The sequence below is a fragment of the Alligator sinensis genome, unplaced genomic scaffold, assembly GCF_000455745.1.
Source record: "Alligator sinensis unplaced genomic scaffold, ASM45574v1 scaffold233_2, whole genome shotgun sequence".
NCBI lineage: Eukaryota > Metazoa > Chordata > Crocodylia > Alligatoridae > Alligator > Alligator sinensis.
This window is the reverse complement of record NW_005841941.1, coordinates 1,229,558-1,251,238: the sequence shown is the minus strand read 5'-3', so window position 1 is coordinate 1,251,238 and position 21,681 is coordinate 1,229,558. Positions and strand designations below refer to the sequence as shown.

General features: G+C 38.2%; 1 protein-coding gene across 4 annotated transcripts in view; it reads left to right on the top strand.

Moving 5' to 3' along the window:
• The window catches only part of HDAC4 (histone deacetylase 4), a 422,181-nt gene that overhangs the window by 376,108 nt on the left and 24,392 nt on the right, over nucleotides 1–21,681 (top strand). For all 4 annotated transcript variants that reach the window (XM_025199370.1, XM_014518186.2, XM_025199369.1 and 1 more), the window contains 4 exons: nucleotides 2,249–2,368; nucleotides 4,996–5,093; nucleotides 17,643–17,761; nucleotides 19,478–19,611. In XM_025199370.1, coding sequence (XP_025055155.1) covers nucleotides 2,249–2,368; nucleotides 4,996–5,093; nucleotides 17,643–17,761; nucleotides 19,478–19,611 — 471 coding nt within the window. The remainder of the gene's footprint in view (nucleotides 1–2,248; nucleotides 2,369–4,995; nucleotides 5,094–17,642; nucleotides 17,762–19,477; nucleotides 19,612–21,681) is intronic.

Sequence of the window (21,681 nt, the reverse complement as noted above, 5' to 3'; positions counted from 1 at the left end):
CCCCCCCAACACGCACACTTTTTGGCATTGAGCAACCCTGACATGCTGGCACCCTCCTCCTGCCCATCTGTTGCCCCTTACTCCCAAGCCACAGCCCCTCCCAGCCCTACCATTGCCCCTCACTCCCAATCTTCAGCACCTGCTCGCCTCCACTTCTTCAAAGCAGCAGCTCTCCCCTGCACCAGGACACACGTCCAGTTGCAGTTGTCCCCCTTGCTGCTTTCTGGCTCTGAGCAGTGCCGCCCCCGCTGTTCTGCTCCTTGTGTCTGTTGGCAGCAGTAAGGGCTGGGTTCAAGTTTTGCAGGATCCTAAATAAGTTTATCTTTGGCTTGAGCCCCCACCCAAAAACCTGGGACAACTAGATTTAAACTGGCGTGTCCTGAATAAACAAACTTCTCCCTTGCAAGCAGTGTACCAACAAAAGCCAGACTTATTATAAGACAAAAGGGAAAGAAACACAAAGTACAACCTAGAGCACTTTTAAGCTCTAAGTTCTATATAGTCCAGCCCCACCTGGGTTTTCTGCTCTCCTCAGCCTTGCTGTGGCCCCTGCTCCCACTGGGACCTCCACTTCCCCTACAGTCCTGTCCATAGTCCACCAGATGTTACCTGGCCACTAGCAGACTGTCTGCTCTGTCTTCTGGCTGGGGCTTATAGACTGCTAGTCCTACCCCTAGAGGGTCATGTAACTAGCCTAATTGCCAGCTGCTCCCCCGTATCCTGGCTCCTAGAACCTGATTCACAGTCTTTAGGGTGGCTTATGCACTCTTTGGCATCTTTTCTAGACTTGAATGTGATGTCCAGAGGCTGAAGTAAAAATTTGAGACGCATCAAAACATGAGTCAGTATGTAGGACTGACTCAATTCGTGATTGCATTTTCTTTTCTTGGAAAGCTCAAAATCAAGTGTTTTCTGTGAAAAAAGCAAGCTAGCTCCAAGATTTTGTTGGGGATAAAAAGAGGACTTGCTGGTTCCCAGCAGAAAAGGTGGGAAGTCTTCCCACCCAAGAGAAAACTGCAGCAAGCCCTACTGGAGCCTTGAACACAAGGGGCCCCACTCAGCCCAACTCAAGGGGCCAGTGCCCCTCATTCCCAACCTGTAGCCTCCTGGACCCCCAGCCCTGCTGGAAGGGGCCTCCAGCTCCCCAGGCCCTACTTACCCCAAAGGTTGCAGGAGGCAGAGTCTGAGCCAGCCCTGGCTGGTCTCAGATTCTCTGCCCCTGCCCTCGCTCCCTCCCCCTCCAGAAAGGGCCTATGCTTTCCTGCCCTTTTTGCAAGCAACTTGTTGCAGACGGGAACTTTGCCAGCCATAGGGCAGCTGTTTGTAAAAGGGGAAACCTATAGTTTCCCACTTTGAAGGGGAAAAGCCGCATTTTTTTGTACAGAAACCAAGCTCTGCATAGGGTAACCCCCCTGCTGAGGGCTAGGGTGCAATGTGTGCACATTTGAGCAATCACAAACACTGGCAAATTTCTCTGAATGATTGTTTTTTCAAAAGTTTGCAGCCCTTCATTTGGATATCAAGTGTTTTTTTTAGGATTGGGGTGTGACAAGTTATCCAAGTTGGGTAAAGTGTTCTAGAATAGCTTTACAAATAGAGTTTGTAAGACAGAATCAACAGATACTGTATGCCTTGTACAGAGAGGGCATACAAATTAAAGTGTAAACATATTTTCCTTATGGCCTTCCAGATGGACACACTTTTCCAGTGTTTCTTTACTCTTCCTTTACACATCACTGTTTGTTCATGTCAGAATTGCTGGAAAATTTGGAAAACTATGATAATTTGCATCTGAGCATTAACAGCACTTCCATAGGGGAGCTGAGCTGTCTGGTTGTGGATTTTGCCTTTTGTTGCCATTCATTGCACTGCTTTTAAGTTGTTCTCCCATATAGCTTAGCCTTCCCATTTCGGCACAGAGCCTTAAATGGATGTTTGCTATGCAATTAATTAATCTGAATTAATGTTCCGATTTATAGTGATTAACATAATGCCTCTAAAACGTTCATATAAATCCAATTATATCCAAAAAAAATACTTGAACCGTAGTTGGGGGTTTTTTGTTGTTGGTGGGTTTTTTTTAACTCGTTATCTTATCCGGTTATGTTAAATTGAAAATATAACAAGAATCATTTCAGTTATTGTAAGCTGCTTAATTCAGGTTAAAAAAAAATATATCTGATAAATTTTAATCTGTATTATTACCCATGTACCAATCCTTCTCATGTAATGCAATCTTTCCCCAAAGGATGTACACCATGGAAACGGTACTCAGCAAGCTTTCTACAATGACCCTAACGTTCTTTATATTTCACTACATCGCTATGATGATGGGAACTTCTTCCCAGGCAGTGGAGCTCCTGATGAGGTAAGAATATCATTAAACATGATACCTGTCCTCCACAGAGTTTGCTGTGATAGGTAGAAACTGCTGTAGTCGCAATTCAGATTCATTGACAGAACTGCGGGGACTTCCATCCAGGAAGAAATGTTTTGGCAGATACCTATTGAAAAAAATGTACCGTGTGTGTGCAAAAGAGTGAATTTTATTGTTTCTAAGTCCTAACAGCTCTAGGAAAATTAAATTTAACCTTTAACATGGCTCGCAAGAAGGAAGATGTCTTGGTAAACAACCATAGTTAAAAAGTCAGGATCAACATGATTAAATTCTCTCCAGTCAGTATTTGTTTAACAGAATAAAGTCAGTTGTCCCAAACTGCATTTCTTTTTACTGGAGAATATAACTCATTGTGCATTTCAGTGCTGCCATCTAAACAAGGCAAGTGTTTTGTGAGACACTATGAAAATGAGTTTATAGTTCCTATATGCGCTCACCAGTACACCACATGAATCTGAATTCCTGAAGAAAGTTAGCATTCTATCAGTGCTAATAATGCCCAGTAATAATGTAGTGCCATTGTAATAATGCCCATTCTTTACTCAGAGAAGTGTGCAACATTGAGAACAGTTTTTGTTACCTTTGGCAAGCTAGATATGAGATATTTTAGCTACAGAGCCATTGGAATTATCAGATAACATCCAGATACGCTACTAGAATCCCGGAAGCCTTCTACAAATGGGCCATGCAAATTAAAGTGGAAGTATTTTTTTTTCTTTGACCTTGCCAAGAGATACCCATACTTCTATTTCTTTCATTCTGTACTGAACTGCATCCTTAAAGAAGCAAAGTTTAGGCCTCCTCTTTGAAAGAGTACCTGTGAGCTATTTTTTCCTGTTCTCATTGTTTGGTGGAATCATCTGTTGTTCATTCTCTTACAAGGGCATACTTATGTCTCATGTTGTTTTCTGTTTTTCCTAAGAGAATACGGTTGGCATGAAAATGCATTTTTGTTTTAAAACCCACAGTAATTTGCCTTCCTTATAACAAACAAGCCAGAAATTATTCATTGCACAGAATTCTGTAATTCTTGGTTTTCCAACCTCATTGTAAGCTGACCTCATTAAACAATACTGGATACGTGGTTTACCAGAATGGTGTCCCAGAAAATATTTGCCACCAACTCATTCAGTGTTTTGACTTCTTATTTCAGTTTGCTCTCAGGTTATTTGCCTCTAGTTTCTAATCAATTTTATATAGAATTGAAACTAACCTCTGTTTAGCAGGTGTAAATAGAGAGAAAAGCATATAAGAGCTCATGAATATATCTGGAAACTGTTCTATATTTAAATAAAGTAATTCATATTATACACAATGACCTGAAATGCTTAATATTTTACCTGACTCCATAATTTTGAGTAATACTGAGTTAAACAAAATGGTTCCTTCCCAACAGAGATGCAGTTATAAGTGTAAATATACATACATATACGCCTATATGTATATTAATATAGTTATAAATAAATGTATTCAAAGTCCAGTTGAATAATTTAGCTAACTTTATTTACCCTGAAGCATTATAAAAAGAGCTTGACATTTCTTAGAATTTCTTACCCTGCCAATGCTTTATTGTTTTATTATCTTGTTTGTACATCACAACTGGAACAATGGCCAGCAGTTCTGTGTGAAAAATGTAACTGTTACTGTAGGCCACAGGAGTACCACAAGACCTTAGATTTTTGCGGGAACCACATTCATGCTGACTCTTGAAAATAACTTAATAAAGTTGTGTGTTAGAAAATTTAATCTGGGTTTAAAAGACATGTCATCCTAGGCACTAAATTATATATTGTAAAATAGGGCATGTAAAATGTTGGTGTTTTCCAAATGTTTTAGGAATTAAAAAGTATATGTTAGTCTCAACTGTAATTTTAATGTAGGCAGTATAGACCCACATGGTTTTCTAACAGCTGGTATTTACTGGAATTTCGTCAAAGAAAAATTTGAAACTAAAACTCTGTTGTTTATCTCAACTAATCTAACTGCCTATGCAATTGTATAATACTTCTATACTCATATTCTAGATTAGCCAGTATTAGGCAAGAACAGTATGCCAGCATTTTAGTTTTCATTATGAAATGGAGGCTTACATTTTTAATCAGATGTGTTACTGTAATACCCTATCACAACTGTCACCTATAATGAAATTTCACACTATAGTGGGGTGAGCAAGTGGAAATACAACTTTCATTTACTACCAATACCCATTTATACCAATTAACTTTTATTGGCTGGAATATATTCTTTTCACCAGCAGAGGGGGGCCTCACTCTGGATAAAACTAAGGAGTATAAAATACATAAAAGTCCCATATTAATTTAGGGACTGTGTTCTTAAGTAACATTCAGTCCTTAGTTTACCAGTGATCCACTACTTCATATTCATTCACAGTTCTTGCATAGAATTAAGTGTGTGAGAGAATGTGAAAGGTTTAATAATTATCTCCTTTTTCTTGATCTAAAAAAGGCTAGAGGGGGAAAAACCCAGTAGTGCATTCATAAACTTTTAAATCAGGAATAGAAAAAGCAAATATGGCAGACTTGCTACATCAACAGAATTTTCAAATATTTAATTCAATATATTTTTCCCGTCTTTAGGTCGGCACAGGACCAGGTGTTGGTTTCAATGTTAATATGGCCTTTACTGGGGGCCTTGATCCACCAATGGGAGATACAGAATACTTGACTGCTTTCAGGTAACACTGATGCCATCCTTATACAAAATTCAACTGAAATGAGATCTTCCAGTAGTGAAATCTCTCCTCTTTTCTTGGAGGGTTTTTTGTGAGCTAAATGAAAAACATAGTTCCCAAGTCATTGCGATTATTTTGTACATATATAGATGAGGCTGAAAAATACAAGAGGGATGTTCTTAACTATTAAGCTATAGACAGACGTCACATTTATTCCTCCATAAACATTTTTATGGGAACACAAAACCCAAACAAACAGATGTCCAGATGCCTCAGGTTGCATCACAAATGCCCAAAATTGTGACCACAACAATTTGTAGTAATAGTTTATGCCGCCCTTTCATGGCAGACATCTGCTTGTTTATGGTATGGGATTGCAGGCAGCTCCAGCCACTCCCCCTTCCCCCAGGACTTTAAAGGCACATTGGTAGCCTTGAGACCAGGTAGCAGTGGTAGAGGGTCTAAGTAACATGCCAGACATTAAAATTAATGTAGGATACTTTTTCGCCGCAAAGAAGTTTCACTTCCAATTTCTGTGAGGCAGTTTAGCCATTTTTATCAAGGGATAAATTGCTTAAACGTGGCATATTATGACTCAACATGCAAAACTTGTACTAATTACATGACAGGTGTAACAATCTGCCATGAGTGCGCAGAGTAAAGGGGAACAGGGTCCAAAATGGAACAAAGCATTGTTCTCCATTTCAGGGTTGAATGTCCCATCCTTAGCACTGAAGACCTTTTGCTTTAGCTTACTCTGCTTACCTATTGATACCCATTTTCATTTGTTCTTATTCTACATATGCTCTTGGCACTTAATTTGGGCTTGTATTAACCCATTTAGATTTTTCACCTCAGAGAAGATGAAAAAAAAAAAAAAGAGCCAGATATATGAGTAAGAAATGACCAAGTTGCATAAAAACTGATGGGTTAAAATTGCATAAATAAAATTAGACCATTTTGTTTAAACATTTTTGTTTAAATTAAATATAGTTGAAAAGAAAAGCTGTTTAAAATTGTAAATTGACACCTTACTGCTAAGCTATTAAAAATGTTTATTCTAAATAAAAAATAATAAATCATACATGTTTGCTTCTGAAATGGGGAAGACACTGATTATGCCACAGGAACCGGAGTTTGCTAAAGTGCTGTACCAGCTTTTGACAGCAGTAGTCTATTTTTCATGTTCAAAGTATTTTCTTCATTACGGGTAATTTAATTCAGTGACTAATTACTCAAAGTTGAGAATCCAATTGCAGTTTGATAATATAGGAAAACTTGTTTTCCTCATCTGATTTATTGGACAAAAAACTAGGTGTGTGAGATTCAAGGGTGCCACGCAGTATTAGCACTCTTAGGTGTGCAAGTGATTCACAAAATAGTCAAAGATGTCAAGGTGGAATCTATACTGTCAAAAACAGACCACGACAAATCTGACTTAAGGGTGCTTTCCAACAGAAAAAATGCTGTATTATTTTTCCATAGTCAAATTATAAGTGAAATCAGTTTTTTAAATGGGGTACCACTAAATTCACTTGGAGTACTGTATCCATTTTTGGGCTCCACACTTCAAGAAAGATGTGGACTGACTGGAAAGAGTCCAGAGAAGAGCAACAAGAACGATTAGCAGTTTGGAAGCATGGCTTAGGAGAAAAGGCTGAAAGAACTACATCTATTTAGTCTGGAGAAGAGAAGATTATGAGGATGTTTGATAAGTCTTCAAATACCTGCAGGGCAGTTATAGAAAGGATGGAGACAGACTTTTCTCTGTGGCTGTAGGGGATAGGACTAGGAGAAATGGCATCAAGGTGCAGCAGAGGAAATTCAGGTTGTAGATTAGGAAGAGCTTTTTTGACTGTAAGGGTACTTGAGCGTTGAAACAAGCTGTCTAGAGAAGTTGTGGAATCTCCATCCCTGGAAATTTTCAAGAGCAGATTAGACAGATACTTAGTTGGGATGGCTTAGTCGGGGATGATCTTATCTTGAGCTAGGAGCTGCACTAGATGGCCTTGTGAGATCCCTTCCAGCCCTACTTTCCTATGATTCTATGACTTAGTCCATCTTGGAGGTGACTCAATGTGGTCATGGATCATATTCTTTCCTTATTGTCCCAATAAACTCAGTAAACTTGGTTATTTCTCTCTCTCTTTATTTCAGAGACTGTGGCTAGATGAGACTGAGGTATGGGATAGTGCAGGGATTGGCAATTAGTTGGGCTGGAGGGCCACTTAAGGAGTTTTAAGGAGCTGTTTGGGGGGCGGAAATTGATCCTAGCTGCATGTGCCTTGCACCCACCACCAGGGGCACTAGATGGAGCACGTGGGCAGGGTCTTCATGGAGACTGGCCTAGAACCTCTGTGGGCAGGGTGCACTCAGCTGGGAGGATGGTATGGGACCACGGGTAGGCACAGAGCAGTGTCCAGGGGTGGAGAAGGGACAGGACCAGGATTGTGGGGCAGTAAGATAGCTTGGCACTGGGGCCCAGGGAAGAACCACAATCCACTCGCCACACGTCCCTGCCTGCGGAACTGGTGTTCATCACAGGGACATGCAAGGAAAGGATCATGGCTCTACCTCAGGCCCCAGCCCTGCACTGTCACTGCCCCATGATCCCAGGCCCTGCCCACCTCTCCTTCTCCTGAACACCACTCCCCACCTGTCAGTAGCTCCGTGCATCCGAGCACACCCTGCCTGTGGGGGTCCTGGGCCAGTCTCCAAGGATACCCTGCCTGCCCATCATCCAGTGCCCCCAGTGGTGCATGCAGGGCAGATGGGCTGGGGCAGCAGAGGCGCTGGCAGCAGCAGCCGGGCAAAGCGAGCCCCCACTGTGGGAGCTTCCAGGAAACTGAGTCTGGCCACTGTGCTGCCTCTACCCTGCTGTATGCCCTGGGGGCGGCAGGACTGGCTGCATATGCCCAGGCTGTCCCTCACACACCCGTGTCAGGACCCACTGTAGCCCAGATAGAATCCCTTGATGGGTTGGATCTAGCCCGCAGACTGCATTTCATCCATCCCTGAGATAGTGGGAGAGGTCCTTTTGCCAATCCTGTTAGATCGTAATTAGATTTTCTTAACTGAGTTAGTTCTGTACTCCTGAATTAATACCTGCATCTTCCGTGTCTGGGGACTAATCCAAGACATGATGCCAGATGCTATACAAACAGTCTCTGCCCCAAAAAGTTAGTCTTCTGTCCCTAAGTGCAGCCAGAAAGGTTTAATGCCATGATTCCTGACTTCACCACAGTGTTTAGATATTCTTGCACAACCATATGTGATATCTTGGGATGTCTTAAAATCATTGAATTTTTCAAGTGCCTTTTTTTTTTTTTAAATGGGCGTTTATGTGCTTACTCTTATTTTCCTCAACATGTCATGGCTCTTTGAAGCAACAGAAGACTAATGTTATCTGACTCGACGCTTGTGCATCTGCACTGTTTATGGCCCCATACCTGAGCCACCCATGAAAGGTCTATTGTAGTTCTGGTGCAGGGTCCTAATTGGAGACATTGTGGGGGAGAAGGGGTGCATTCTGATTGATATTATTCTTCTCCATTGACATCAGGCAGCCAAAATAGTTCTGTTAACACAAGTCCTGTGATTCAACAGAAAACTGTCACAACAGAATGTTGTCACTAGATCAGCATATATTACATCACACATAACTCACCATTTCCTTTGGTTTTTATATACCCATGGATGGCAATTTGTTTTGTGACAGCGTTCTGTTCCCTTGACATAGGTGACTCTCCAGACCTCTGTTCTGCTCTTATGCTTTATTAAACAAAAAGAAAAAGAAAAAAAGCTTAAGACAAAATAAGGGTGTGTTACATGATAGAACATGGTTTGTCAGAGCCTTGACTTTCTCATCTCATCGAAAGGGGAGCAGAACATTGGAGCTTTTCCTCAGTGCAGAAAATTCTTGTCCACCAGCAGTTTTTGAGTTTGTCTAAAATTTACAAAAATGCTTTGTTGAACTGCAATAAGAAAGCTCAGAGAAGAGTGACACTGCATCACTCACATTTAAGAATGTAGTGGAAGCTTGCATTCATGCTTTCAGCCCTTGTAAATGTGGCTAGCATAAAAGGACAGTCTGATATTTACTGTCAAGGCAAAGTAATAACAGGGTGAAATGAGGATAAGCCATTTTGACTAAAAGAGAACTTTAGGTAATGTACTGATAAACAGAGTGCTATTTGTGGGACAAGACTTTCCTTTCTAAATATTTTTTAAAGTTTTTTCCATGTGGAAGTGCATATAAATTACTGATCTGCCACAGTTTTATAAATTTCATTTTTTTTCCCAGGGATCATTCTGTCTTTCTTCTATTCATATTGTTTTCTACAGCTGTCAGTTGACATGGGTTTATCCCTCCAGATTAGGTTTAACCCACTTCTGGTATACACTTTACATCATTTTAGGGAGATGTTGACTAGCCAAAACATTGGATGCAAATATATGGAAAATTGTGAAAATACCCAAATGGAATATGAACTTTATGAGGTAGTCCTTTATCTTTTAAGTAGGACAGCAGCATCCTTCTCCTTCCTTTGTTTTTATACAAATTTTTTTAGCCCCTAAAATATCAATTCATTATTTTGAACAAAGGAGAATTTGACACCTTTGACAGATTTTTTAAAAGCTACAAATAATGTATATAATCCAACGCAACATGTAGTTAAAGTAACTATAATGTACCTTCCTGTTTTCCTCCACTTGTAAGAAACAATACTGAATTTATAGACTATAGTCCAAAGTGGAGATTTGTTTATCCCAGGTTTTTAGGAAAGAACCTGGAGTCCCAGAGTGACATACATACTATTAAACATTCATTGAATTTCAAGGCTGTTAAAACTGTTCTACAGAAGAAAAAAGGTTGTAACCAAACTTTGCTTAATTGATGCTGATGATTGTATTTTATTTTTTTGCCCAGAGAATGTAGCTGTTAAAGTATATGTACTACAGACAGTCTTCGCTCTTTTTGCCAGTGCTACTAAAAAGTTATTTGACCAACTTGTCTTATACATTGCAGTTCCGACCATGTATACCCATACACACCTTCAAGCCTGTAAATTAAGGCAGGAACCTTTTTAATCTCATGCCAAGTTTGCTCATGATGATACATTATCAAGTGACCTTTTTAAATCTTAACCAGCTTCTTTGAAAAACATTTTTTTTCTGAATTTTTTTTATTGATTTTTAATGTAAAATTATGCTTTGAAGTTTACAATTTATAGTCCCCTGAGAGTTAGAAAAGTGAAGGGAATGGGTCATATATCCCCCTTTTTTGTGAGCCCCATGAGACAATACATGCCTTTAAGGCAGCACCTTGTTATTCCGCCCCATCGAATGCCACGTTGCATTTGCAGGGGATCAAACCTAAGATGAAGAAAAGATAAGAAAATTGCCCTAATGAATTCCAGAAGCAGCAGGCATTTTCACCATGAACTTGGAAACTCACAGTGGAGAACTGAACTTTAATTCAAACCAGTCCCAATGCCAAACTGTGAGGCTTTGAAGTCTGTAGAGGAATCAGTGGAAATCCTTTGAGCTCAACAAAGATACTGATATACATTTTTTTTTAACTCTTCATATGCTTGGCTGCAAATCATTTAACAGAAAGCTACATTTTACATAGAAGTATGGCACACCGGCTAGCAATTGATGACCAGGTTCAGTAAAAGCATTTAAATGAGATTATAATTGGGAGAGGCTGACATCTTAAATTAATCCTCTAAAACTTAAACAAATGAGTGCAAATTAAATTCCTGGTCATCCTGAGGTTCAAAAATTGTTTCAAACAGTACTATTTATATACTGCCAAAGGGAAAATAATATCTTGTCGTTAGGTTTTTCTACCGATTTTTATAACAATTATAAAATAAATGACCCGGTTTTATCTAAAAGTTTGCGTAAAGCTAGAAGTGACATGACATCTTAATATTTAAGGAAATGCATGAGTCTATTAAAAGTATTAGAGTCATTTCACAAGTGGTAGCAGGAGTTAAAACAAAATAGAGCAGTTTTGTCTTGGGCTGTGCCATGACTGAGGATTAAAATCACAAACTGCATAGTTGAGACGATAAACTATTGATACATCTTGAAAAAGTTCACTTCAACCGTTAATGGACATTCCATCCAATAAAACAAATGTAGTATTTAATTGAGCACTTGGCACCATTCCATGGTATTGTAACTGTATGGATATGCCTGTTTGAGACTGCATAACATTATAATTTAGCTAAACATTTACTGCACTAATGTTCCATGGCTGAACTCACCACCAAGGTATTTGGGCAATATAGATTTCATAGATTATGAGGAATATACTTAAACTGCAATGCATAAAATGCATAGCATATTATTAAAAAATTCCTAAAATCATCAAAATGTTATTGGAACACATTTTTTGTTGGTACATGGTTCTGATTTGTTTTCATCTTTACTTTTACCAGTGTCTGTCGTTTCCTAACTTTACATAAAATAAAGAATAGTGTTTCTGTTTTCATAACTCTTGGGACACTTCCAAACATAATCCTAGGTAAGAAAATCAGAGCAAAAATGCATACTTTGTTGTTATAGGGGTAGGAAAATTATCATTGACACAATGAAATAAAATTACTTTTGGACATATTTTTATAAAAGCTCAGTATAAGAATGTGTATACAGTGAAGCACTAGCAGTTACGTTGTCTCTTGTTTACCTGGGTTATGTGACGGTACTCACCTGATCAATATTAGGTACTGAAGTACTGAGACGAAAATCAATTGTATATTCCATATACACTCTATTTTAATGTTATGCACCTTTTTAATTAAAATATTTAAACCGTAAGTGGAATCAGGACTGTAGAATGAAAGATTGCTGCTTGTTTTGAATTTCTTAAAGGCCCATTAACATAGCAAAAGCATTTTTAAAAGCTGTATCTACCAAAACTTGATAAGAGGTACAGAGGCTTTTCTTTTTTTTTCTCTACTGCTAGGAATTTCCCCATGGAAACCTTGTTTCTGGGTTCAAGATTTCATGTGCTCTGCCTGCTTATTTCTTACCTGAATTCCTAACCCTATTTGACATAATAAATTACTCTGGAGATGATTGTTGCTACAAGCAGAGGGACATGACTTAAGGGGACAGATTAGCAGCAGGACAAGATGCTTTGTTATATGAAGCCAATAGTAGGAAAAGTGTTTTGAAATAAAAATAACTTTTTAGATTGTACAGAACTGTTTACCAGAAAGAAAATTTAAATATGATTTGCCTTTGCTATGTCTGTTTTGATTGATGGGGTGGCCATGAATAGTTAATAAATTATACATTTATTAAAATAAAGTAGAATGAAAGAATTCAAGAAATTGATTTTTTTCAGAGTAAGTAATTATAGTCAGCAGTTCCAGTATTTACAAATTTCAACTAATGCATAACTTCAGCTTAGCTTCGTTTCATTTTAAGGACAACAGCAAAGATTTAAGAAACAAGAAACAGAAAAAAGGCTCAAAAGTGTAATTACTGCTTGCATAACACTGTGCAATCAACAACACAAAAAAATAATCAGACCATAAAGACTGTGTTGCAGATCTCCTTGTTCTTTTGATAGAATCAGTGATATCACAACCGCCATAAATAAAATGTATACTAAAAGAGCCTGCTCCATATAAAATTACTGGTTTTACTGCCCATAACTTTTATCTGTAGCATTTTTCATAATATGCCTATCACTGCAGTAACAAATAATCATTTCAGATTTCTTCATTATTGTCTTTTGGGCTATAATTTATCATGCTTAGTCTCAATAAAAAAGAATACTTTCTTCCTTGTACTTAATTTGCCCAAAACAAAGTAGAAGCAGTATGTCTGATGCATCTGAAATGTTGCTCACAAATATTAGAAATGCATAACTCAAAAGTCAGCTTAAATGCTCATCAGTTCTATTCAAATCTTAAAATAATATTTGCATGCGAGATTTTAACCCTAAAGGCTACATTTTTGAGACAGTTTCTAGGGATTAAAAAAATGGGGCTGGGGGGGATTAGGAAGTACCTCATGCTTAAACAGGTAGAACAGTTAGTACAGTCCAAATGAGTGTAGTTAGTTTGAATGGTCCCATGGCCCAAGTCCTGCCCATGCAGAGTCCCACTGAAGTTGATGTAGCTTTATACAGTTATGTCTATACAGATCCTGTTACAACATTGGGTCTTGGATATGAGACAGATGAGGCTTGAGCTAGCACTTAGACTAGAGGCACAAAACCAGGAAAGGATTCAGGTCTGGAATCCACTGCAATAAAATTCCATGCACTGATTCCACAGGTTTTTCACCCCCAAAATTGGCAAGTATCATTCAGTGAATTATTTACACATTAAAATAATGTGCCTTGCCTTTTCCCAGATTTCAGGTGCATCTGAATGGTAAATATATCCACCTTCAATTTCTGATCATGCTCAAAGTGCGGTGCCTTAGATGTTTGGATATGCATTTGAAACTCACCCTTTAAAATCAATGGATAATATAGACTATGCTTGGTCAGATGTAGTGATGGCACTTGCTATAACAGATGAATGAGCAGGCTGTAGCTCATATCTCAGGGTTTGGGGAGGGGGGCCGTTTGTGGACCTTATATCTCGCTTCAGATATCAAGCAGAGCTTATTTCATTTTTAAAACAATTACATATGGATGCAGTGGTAGCCATTAAAAACCTTACATTTGCCAACCATTACAATAGATGTTCCCCTTTCAAAACATAGGAGCAACTGTGGAAATCTCAGATACTTCCATGCAATCGCTTTTGGCAGACAATTACTTTTTTTAATGACAACCATTAGGCATCCTTTTTTGCAAATACATTTCAAACTCTTTAATTTTCAGCAAGTTCTTAACACTTTATAAGGTATGTCGGGGGTTTTCATACCACTAGAGGGTATCTTTTAACTTCTGTCATGTCTACTTACCGTTAGTGAATACCATTGCTGACATGAGTAAGATTTTCGCATTGGTTACCTGGCATTCACTGCTATTTCATATTGATCCAGTTCACAAACATTTATATGGGAAAAATGGGATGTTGATCATTCAGGTCTCATAAAATACAAAGACTTATCATTCACTGGTCATATCAGTCATTTAAAATTGTAGCTGTGGACATGCCGCTATGTACAGTTCAGTGTTGATTCTAGTTTTTGCTTCTATTGGAATTGGGGTGAGACCACAGAACAGTCAAAGGTGCTAGAAATTCCAACAGTGTCATAACCTAGTTTTGAAAAAAACTATGATGATTTTAGCAGTTTTCTTTTGGTTAGGAATTAAATAGCTCAGTAATACTTCAAAGCAGAAGGAAAAAACGTCGCCACATGAATTTGCTTCGAAACTGCTGCTTAAGTTTTTGTGAATAAGGTGGTTTCTTCTTAGAATGCCTGTGGGTTTCACTAAAAATACTTTGTTCGCTTTAAGGCATGAGCAAAAGGCCCTATTTTGTCTTTATTATATAATAATGTGTCTGGAGGAAGAGTTTATATGGCAGTAAATTCATTTGGGGAAAAAAAATCTCATCTTTTTAGAATTGTGACAACAGTTAAAAGCCCTCTGCAGCCTGGTAAAGATCAACATCACTCACTTAGTACTGTGACATATAACCACTACAGAAAATTGATTCTTATTTTTCTGACAGGGTAAAGGGAATGAAATAGTTTCCTTTTGTATATCTTTATAACACTGTAGACTGGCCACCAGTAATAATGCTGGGGTGCATTAGATTACCATGGCAATCATATACCATGGCAATCATATGCGATGAAATGAAACCAAAACACTTTAGTCAGACCATGCAGTACTCAATTTTTACCTTTCACCATTCTGACAGCACGATCATTTTTGAGTCAGCTTTATGACATATCTCCAGTTCTAGCTGATATATCTTGGGATCGCATTTGGCTTAACAGACATTGTTTAAAGACCTGTGAAAATTGTGCACCGCTTGACAGCTGTTCATTTTACTAACTTGGAGTATTTCCTGCCAGTACACTAACACCTTTAGAAGTTCTTGGTGCTATGAAAAGGCATTCAAGAAAATGAGTATAGACTACATATGTGACCACTACTCACAGGTAAATTGTGGGTTTTATCTTTCCTGAAAGATTTTTGCTATGGCCCCCGATTCTTGTTAGATAGAGGATTTCTTTAAATTATATACTTGGACTTCGGGAAGAATCTATTCTGTCTGCTAGAGCAACCCATGCAGTGTTCAGCTATACCAAAGGAAACAATATGCAAGGAACTTGATGGTATTTCTGAGTATGGTACTCAAAGGTTAGGTTTTATTTTCTTACAGTTGTAATAGATTTCTGAAAATCTTGCATGTATTCATGTTTTAGACACGTTCTTTCTTTAAACATTGGAAGTGTTACATCACTATGCTAGATTTAGCATATAAATAGCACAACTATTTGAGCATGTTTGAGTGCTTAGTGTTTTCATAAGACAGAAAGGTTAGCTGGGTTTTCTGGGAACATTAATATTGATTTAACTAGTGGTTTCCTTGAGCTTTAGCAATTGCATTGCTAGGAAATGCACTTGAACAACCTCAACACTAAATTAGCATACCTTTCTAGGTAGACGTAGATTAAAAAAAAAATCCCATTAGTTTATATATACTCTTTATGCACATTATTAGAACACGTGGTTTGAGAGCATGACCCAACACACTTCTTGACATAGACAAGTTCATATATTTGGGCAGATACTCTTAGCAATAATAAACATACAACAGGGAAAAATATATCGCAGATGTGATCTCTTTTGAAGATGGAACACTATTGCGTTCTGTGTACAAAGTATTTTACAAACTCAAATCTTGGAAACAAGTGTAAATTACTACAATACATAATAGCTAACATGACTTTTATAAGTTGGAAATAATAGCTTTAGGACCAGGGAGTAAAGAATTGCTGGCTTCTCCAATTTAAATTACTTAAAGCTTCAGAAAAGTGGAACGTCATTACCCACAAGTCATATATGTAATAACATAGGGGATACTTTAATAAGCATAGTAGTCATTGCACCACATCAGAAAAAGAGCAGAGAAAACACTACTATATGCAAGAGAATGTGAGTTTTAGTTCACCTTCATTTTACACCATTCATTTCACTTATTAGTGATATTATAGCAGAGGACGAGTACTCAAAACAGTTTGCTAACTGGGTACCATGGATGTATGTCTGCCCATATATTCCATGCTGAATACAGGGCAGGTGCACCAAAGTACTGAATCCCTTAATATGACATTCATCCAGGCATGTTTTCTGGAAGCTTTTGTGTTCTCAGGAAAGGTTGTGGGTCTGTAACATTTCAACTAAAGAAAATGTATTTATTTCAAAATGTTTACACAGATATATTTTCAGTCCTTCAATGCTTGCAGTGAGGGTATCAGATGAAATTGCAGTTGTTTGTTCTCTCTTGGCCTCTCCATTGTACTTAGTTTTCATTGTGCCATCTGGAATTTGGTGTTTGCATCTAAGAGTTTCTTTGGAATAGGAATTAAGGCTAGATTAAAGTTTTTTGGGAAGGGAAAGATAAACCAATATGATAGTACCTTCTTACTTAGAAATAGAGAGATTAGCACTTGTTGATATTTCTGTGCATCTCCTTTTTTGGCATGGTAGCTTTATTTCCTGTTCCTCACTAATCATTTGCAAATTTAAAATGGATTGAATTGCTTTGTGCCTCTTTAAAGTTGATGAGAGAATTTTATTTTAATTTCAACAACATTAAAGCTAGCTTTGGTTTCTGTATGTATTTATAGACCTCCTGTTTTATGGTAACCATATATTATTGCCAGCTTTCAATCACTTCGTTTATTAGTGGGTTAGTTGAGTGGTGGGTTACATAAGGATAAAACCGACATTGTGGTTTCACGCTCTCCAAACAGCCACACAGAATGCCTCATCAGGGAGTGCTTGTATTCAGTGTGACATTGCCAGCCTTTAATTATGGTTAATGAAAACTGCAGGATGGAAAAAATAAGTGCCTTTGCAGATGCTGGAGCAGTTTATGGAGATATTTAGGAGCAGCATATTGCTGCAGCTAGAGAGACAAGTGCCACGCAATGAGGTCATTAAATGATGGGTTTTCCAGTTCATTCTAGTTTCTGCCAAGTGTCCTATCCTTTCCCCTCTTGTCTCCATTCACCTTCTCCACCTCCAACCCAGCTACACACAAAATGAAGACTGAGATAACAAGAGTGTCTATCAAACCTGGAAATCTAGAGGTTATTGTATGTGGAGTTATTTTCCTATTTGGACTGTCACATTATTAATGATTTAACTAATGAACTCCTCTAAATAAGTTATGCAACAAGCTGGTATTAACTTTAAAATTGAACTGTGTGACATAACGTTCCATTAACCTGTTATGTTAGCCTGGTTTTAATAGTCTCATCTTGTGGCAACAGGGAAAGTAGATAGTGCTAAAAGCAAAAATACTGGATTTGATGGTAGCTTGCTCTAGATGATAATGTTTCTTTGTTCATTCAAGAGTATCTCCTACTGTTTAATTTTCATTGCAGAACGGTAGTGATGCCAATTGCCAATGAATTTGCCCCAGATGTTGTGCTGGTATCATCTGGTTTTGATGCCGTGGAAGGTCATCCTACACCTCTTGGAGGGTATAATCTATCAGCAAAATGTAAGTTGCAGCTTTACAACAGGGGGCAGATCCAGAGCTGATGTAAATGGCTCTTGCTCCATTCACCTTAGTGGAGCTGTTACCACTTACGCTAACTGCAGACCTGCCCACAGGTCTTTCTGTTTAATGTGTTCATTTGTACCGTTTGTATTCCTGTCACTGTGTTCTGTGCATTTCAGTTGCTTCCTTGTGTTGGTCCCATGGGCATCTTGCTCTCATAAAACAATGTTTGTATGCTATTCTTAATCGAGTGAATGGTATTTGCTAAATAACATTAAGTTACAAGTTTCTCAGGCAGAAGTGAAGAACAAGGAAATGTCAGATGTAAACACTGAGGATTTAGAGATCTGCTGGGATTCAGTTTTCTTCTCCAGAGCTAAATGAAAATAAATCAGGTTGAATATTTTTCTCGTCATCTTTTCAAAAGGTTATGTAGTCCAGAAAAAAACCTTTCCCCTTCAGATCCACAGTGATGTGTATTGCACAAATACAGGGCTGAATTCTTTCCTCAGTTGCCCTGTTGTCAATCTGGATTTACTTTGCCTAAGCCAAAGAAGAATATAATTTTTTAGCCAAAGCCTAAAAAATCAAAAAGAACTTTTACAGTTTTGATGCCTGTTAGGAAGGTGATTATCTAGGGTGAACTTGGAGGTTTATAAAGAAGCTGAGCCTACAAACTTTCTAAAAGAATGAAGTGAAATGGAAGACTTTAAAAGGCGAGGCTTTGGGGTTTTTTTTAAGGACTACACAAATGCTTTGCAAATGAGAATATTTTATTTACCTAGTTGTTGAATTTTCTCTAATTTTGTTTTACCTTCATAAAATGTAAAATTGACCTCAGGGAGTTTATTATGTAGTTGGTTCAGGCAGTGAGATGTGTTCCCAGGCTGTTAAATTAACCAAGTGCTTTAGTTGCAATTGTGCCTGAGGGTGAGACTGAAATAAAAGGGTTTTTATGCATTTGTTTTGAGTTGGGGGAGTTCCTTCTTTTTTCGTTTCTGGAGTCTGTCATTTAATCCTTGTGATTTATGGTTGGGTTTTTTTTAATAGTAGAATTAAATATACTGGGTGTCAAATGATCAAAGTCCAGGTGTTTCAAGGACTCTTACAGCATATTGTATATGTAAAGAAACTGCTATTGAATGCTGGATGTCAAATGCCTGTAAAGCATTGTAATTGTAATTTTTCACAAACAGAAGCACAAACCACAATCTGTTGTTTTTCCCCCACTATCTCCTTCGTGACATTCGTTCTGATGCTTTTTTTTTCTCCTGTGTTATATATCAGAGCAGAAGCAGCTACCTTCCAACTTTGTTCCTGTCGTCAAGAAGTTTTTCTTTCCTTTCCATTCCTTTCTACTGTGTTAAATTCAGAACATAGCAAAACAGATTCTGACTTTAGTTATCCTGGTATAAATCTGAAGTAATTTTAATGAACGTTACAGAGCTCCTTCAGGTTTACACGCGTGGAAGTGAGATAAGAATCTATTCTGTAGCACATACACTTACGCTGATCCAAAAGAGTCGAGCTGAAATTCTGAAACAAACGTATTAAAATAGAACCTGGCTTATATTATGTGTTTAGTCCTTGCAGATCCCTTGTGGTTTATTTTAATATGATGTAATTCCTTTTTATAATTCTTTGATCCTTTGCCAGGAGTCTGATTCCACTGACAACCTTTGCCCTTTTCTTGCATTTCCTGTTTCCCTGTTACAGGCTTTGGGTACCTGACGAAGCAGCTGATGGGATTGGCCGGAGGTCGAATTGTTCTGGCCCTTGAAGGGGGTCATGACCTGACAGCCATTTGTGATGCATCTGAAGCATGTGTTTCTGCTTTGCTGGGAAACGAGGTATAAAGAATATTAAAAGCACTATGGATAGCTTTATGTTGACAAATTCAAGGTACTACAAATTCAACAGCTTTGTTCCAGAGCTCAGTATGATGAAATTGTATTTTGCCACTATTGATTAGCGGTTTTCTACATTTCTTAAATTTTAATTTGTCTTTGTTCCTAGTCCTTTCTTTAATAGAAGAGCATCAGATTGAAAATAACATATTTAAAAAAAAAAATCCCTCTCCCCTGTTGGCAGCGTCTCAGACAATTAGAACTGAATTATAAAAGTGAAATTTGTCTTTACTGCTCATACCCTTATTGTATTTCCCTGGGCTTGGGCAATGACAGTAAATGTTTATTTTATATTTATGGTCCTTATCTGAGACTTTCTCTCCTGTGTGCTCTCCCTCCTCAGTAGCCATTCTGTTGTTTGTTTTGATAATCCTTTTCACATTTTTCAGTACCACAGATTAGTGTATTGAAAAAGCACAGCTGTTGTAGGATGTGTCAAGGAAGGCTGGTGGATTGATAACTAGATAGGAAGCATGTGAGTTTGGAACCCCCTCTTAAGTGTCAGGAGCAAGTCTAGTTTCTGGCACTCAGGAAATAGTTCTGTTTTTGGGGGTGGGTGTGCGGACATATCGCTGCTTTCCTTTTCCATTTTTCTTTTGGATAGCAGTGATAAGTACAGGGAAAAAAGGAACTGAATTCTTCCTTTGTCACTCCAATAACCTTTGAGCAATCTCGTTTCAACCTGCTGCTACCTCAAGTCCAATTAAGATCACTAGTTATATGTATCTACCAAAATGAATAGTAATGAAATAGTTAATAGTGGTCACATTTGACTTAACTATTTCTCTCTTGGGATACCTGATAACTAGGGAAATCAACTGTACTGGCATCCAGTCAGATTCAGCAGCGTGATCCGAGTTGGAGTCCCTGACTCTTTTTTTATATTGTCAGCTCATGAGATTCTCATGAGCAGAGGTGATTTCCTTCAGTCTGTCATAGTCAAAACCCTAGATTAGATTCAAGCGCACAATTAAGCAGCAAATCAAAAAATAACCCTTTGTGCAGCCACTTAATCACAGGCTGTGCTTAAGTCAGTATTCTGCAGTTGTCTGTCATGTTTGTACCTGTGGCACACACTAAAGGTGTCCAGGTTCAGTTCTAACTTCTATTTTTGTTAGCTTATAGGCTTGTGAATTTCAGCGACTTGTTTATTTTGGCTAGCTCCAACCCACGTCTTCGGGTGTATTCCTCCTTTTTTGGACACCCACACTCCTCACGGTATACTAAATGTGTTTTCAGTTCATGGCCAGAATCCAAATGGCAGAATGCTGGCAGGCATGCATGGACACACAATGGACAGAACATCATTGCATTGCTTTTCCACCTAGGAAAATTGGACTCAATGCTAAGAAGCACATGTCTGGTCAGACTGGAGCCTTAGGAAGTAGCCACTATTAACTCAGAAGATGTCATCATAGCAACAGCTCTGAGAAGCCTTTCGAAACAAATGTTGAAGATGAGTGAAGAATTTTTTTAAAATATAGTATTCATTGCCTAGACCACAGACTGCTTAGAATTAAAGTGTCGTGTAAAAACAGTTAGATATATCAAATTGGAGCGATGCTGTAAAATTGGGATATTATTACAAATTGAATGCTGTGCAAATAATTTTGGCTGTCTCTGGGATTATGGGATTACCATGTATGCTTTGCACTGTATGAGAAGGCTCTGTTTGTCAACGTGCATAGATTCTACCTATATAACCGCCATGTGGGATTTGGAAAATCAGCTCACCCGTGGCCAATATGAAGCATTCCTGGATGAGAGTCACCACCTTCAGTAGAATCTAAATCTTTAGTCTCTATGATAGCTTTAAGCTTTTATTCTCTACGATAGCCCATAGAATCATACATAGCTGTTCTGGATGCAAATTGAAGTGCAGCACCTCCTTCCCCCCTTCCCGGATTAAGTGAGCTCTGAAACATCGAGGCAGAGAAATATGTCCTGGACTCAAGTAAATCTTTTATGTTTCTTAGAGAAAAGGAGAAAACAAGTCAGCCTCATGTTGGATAA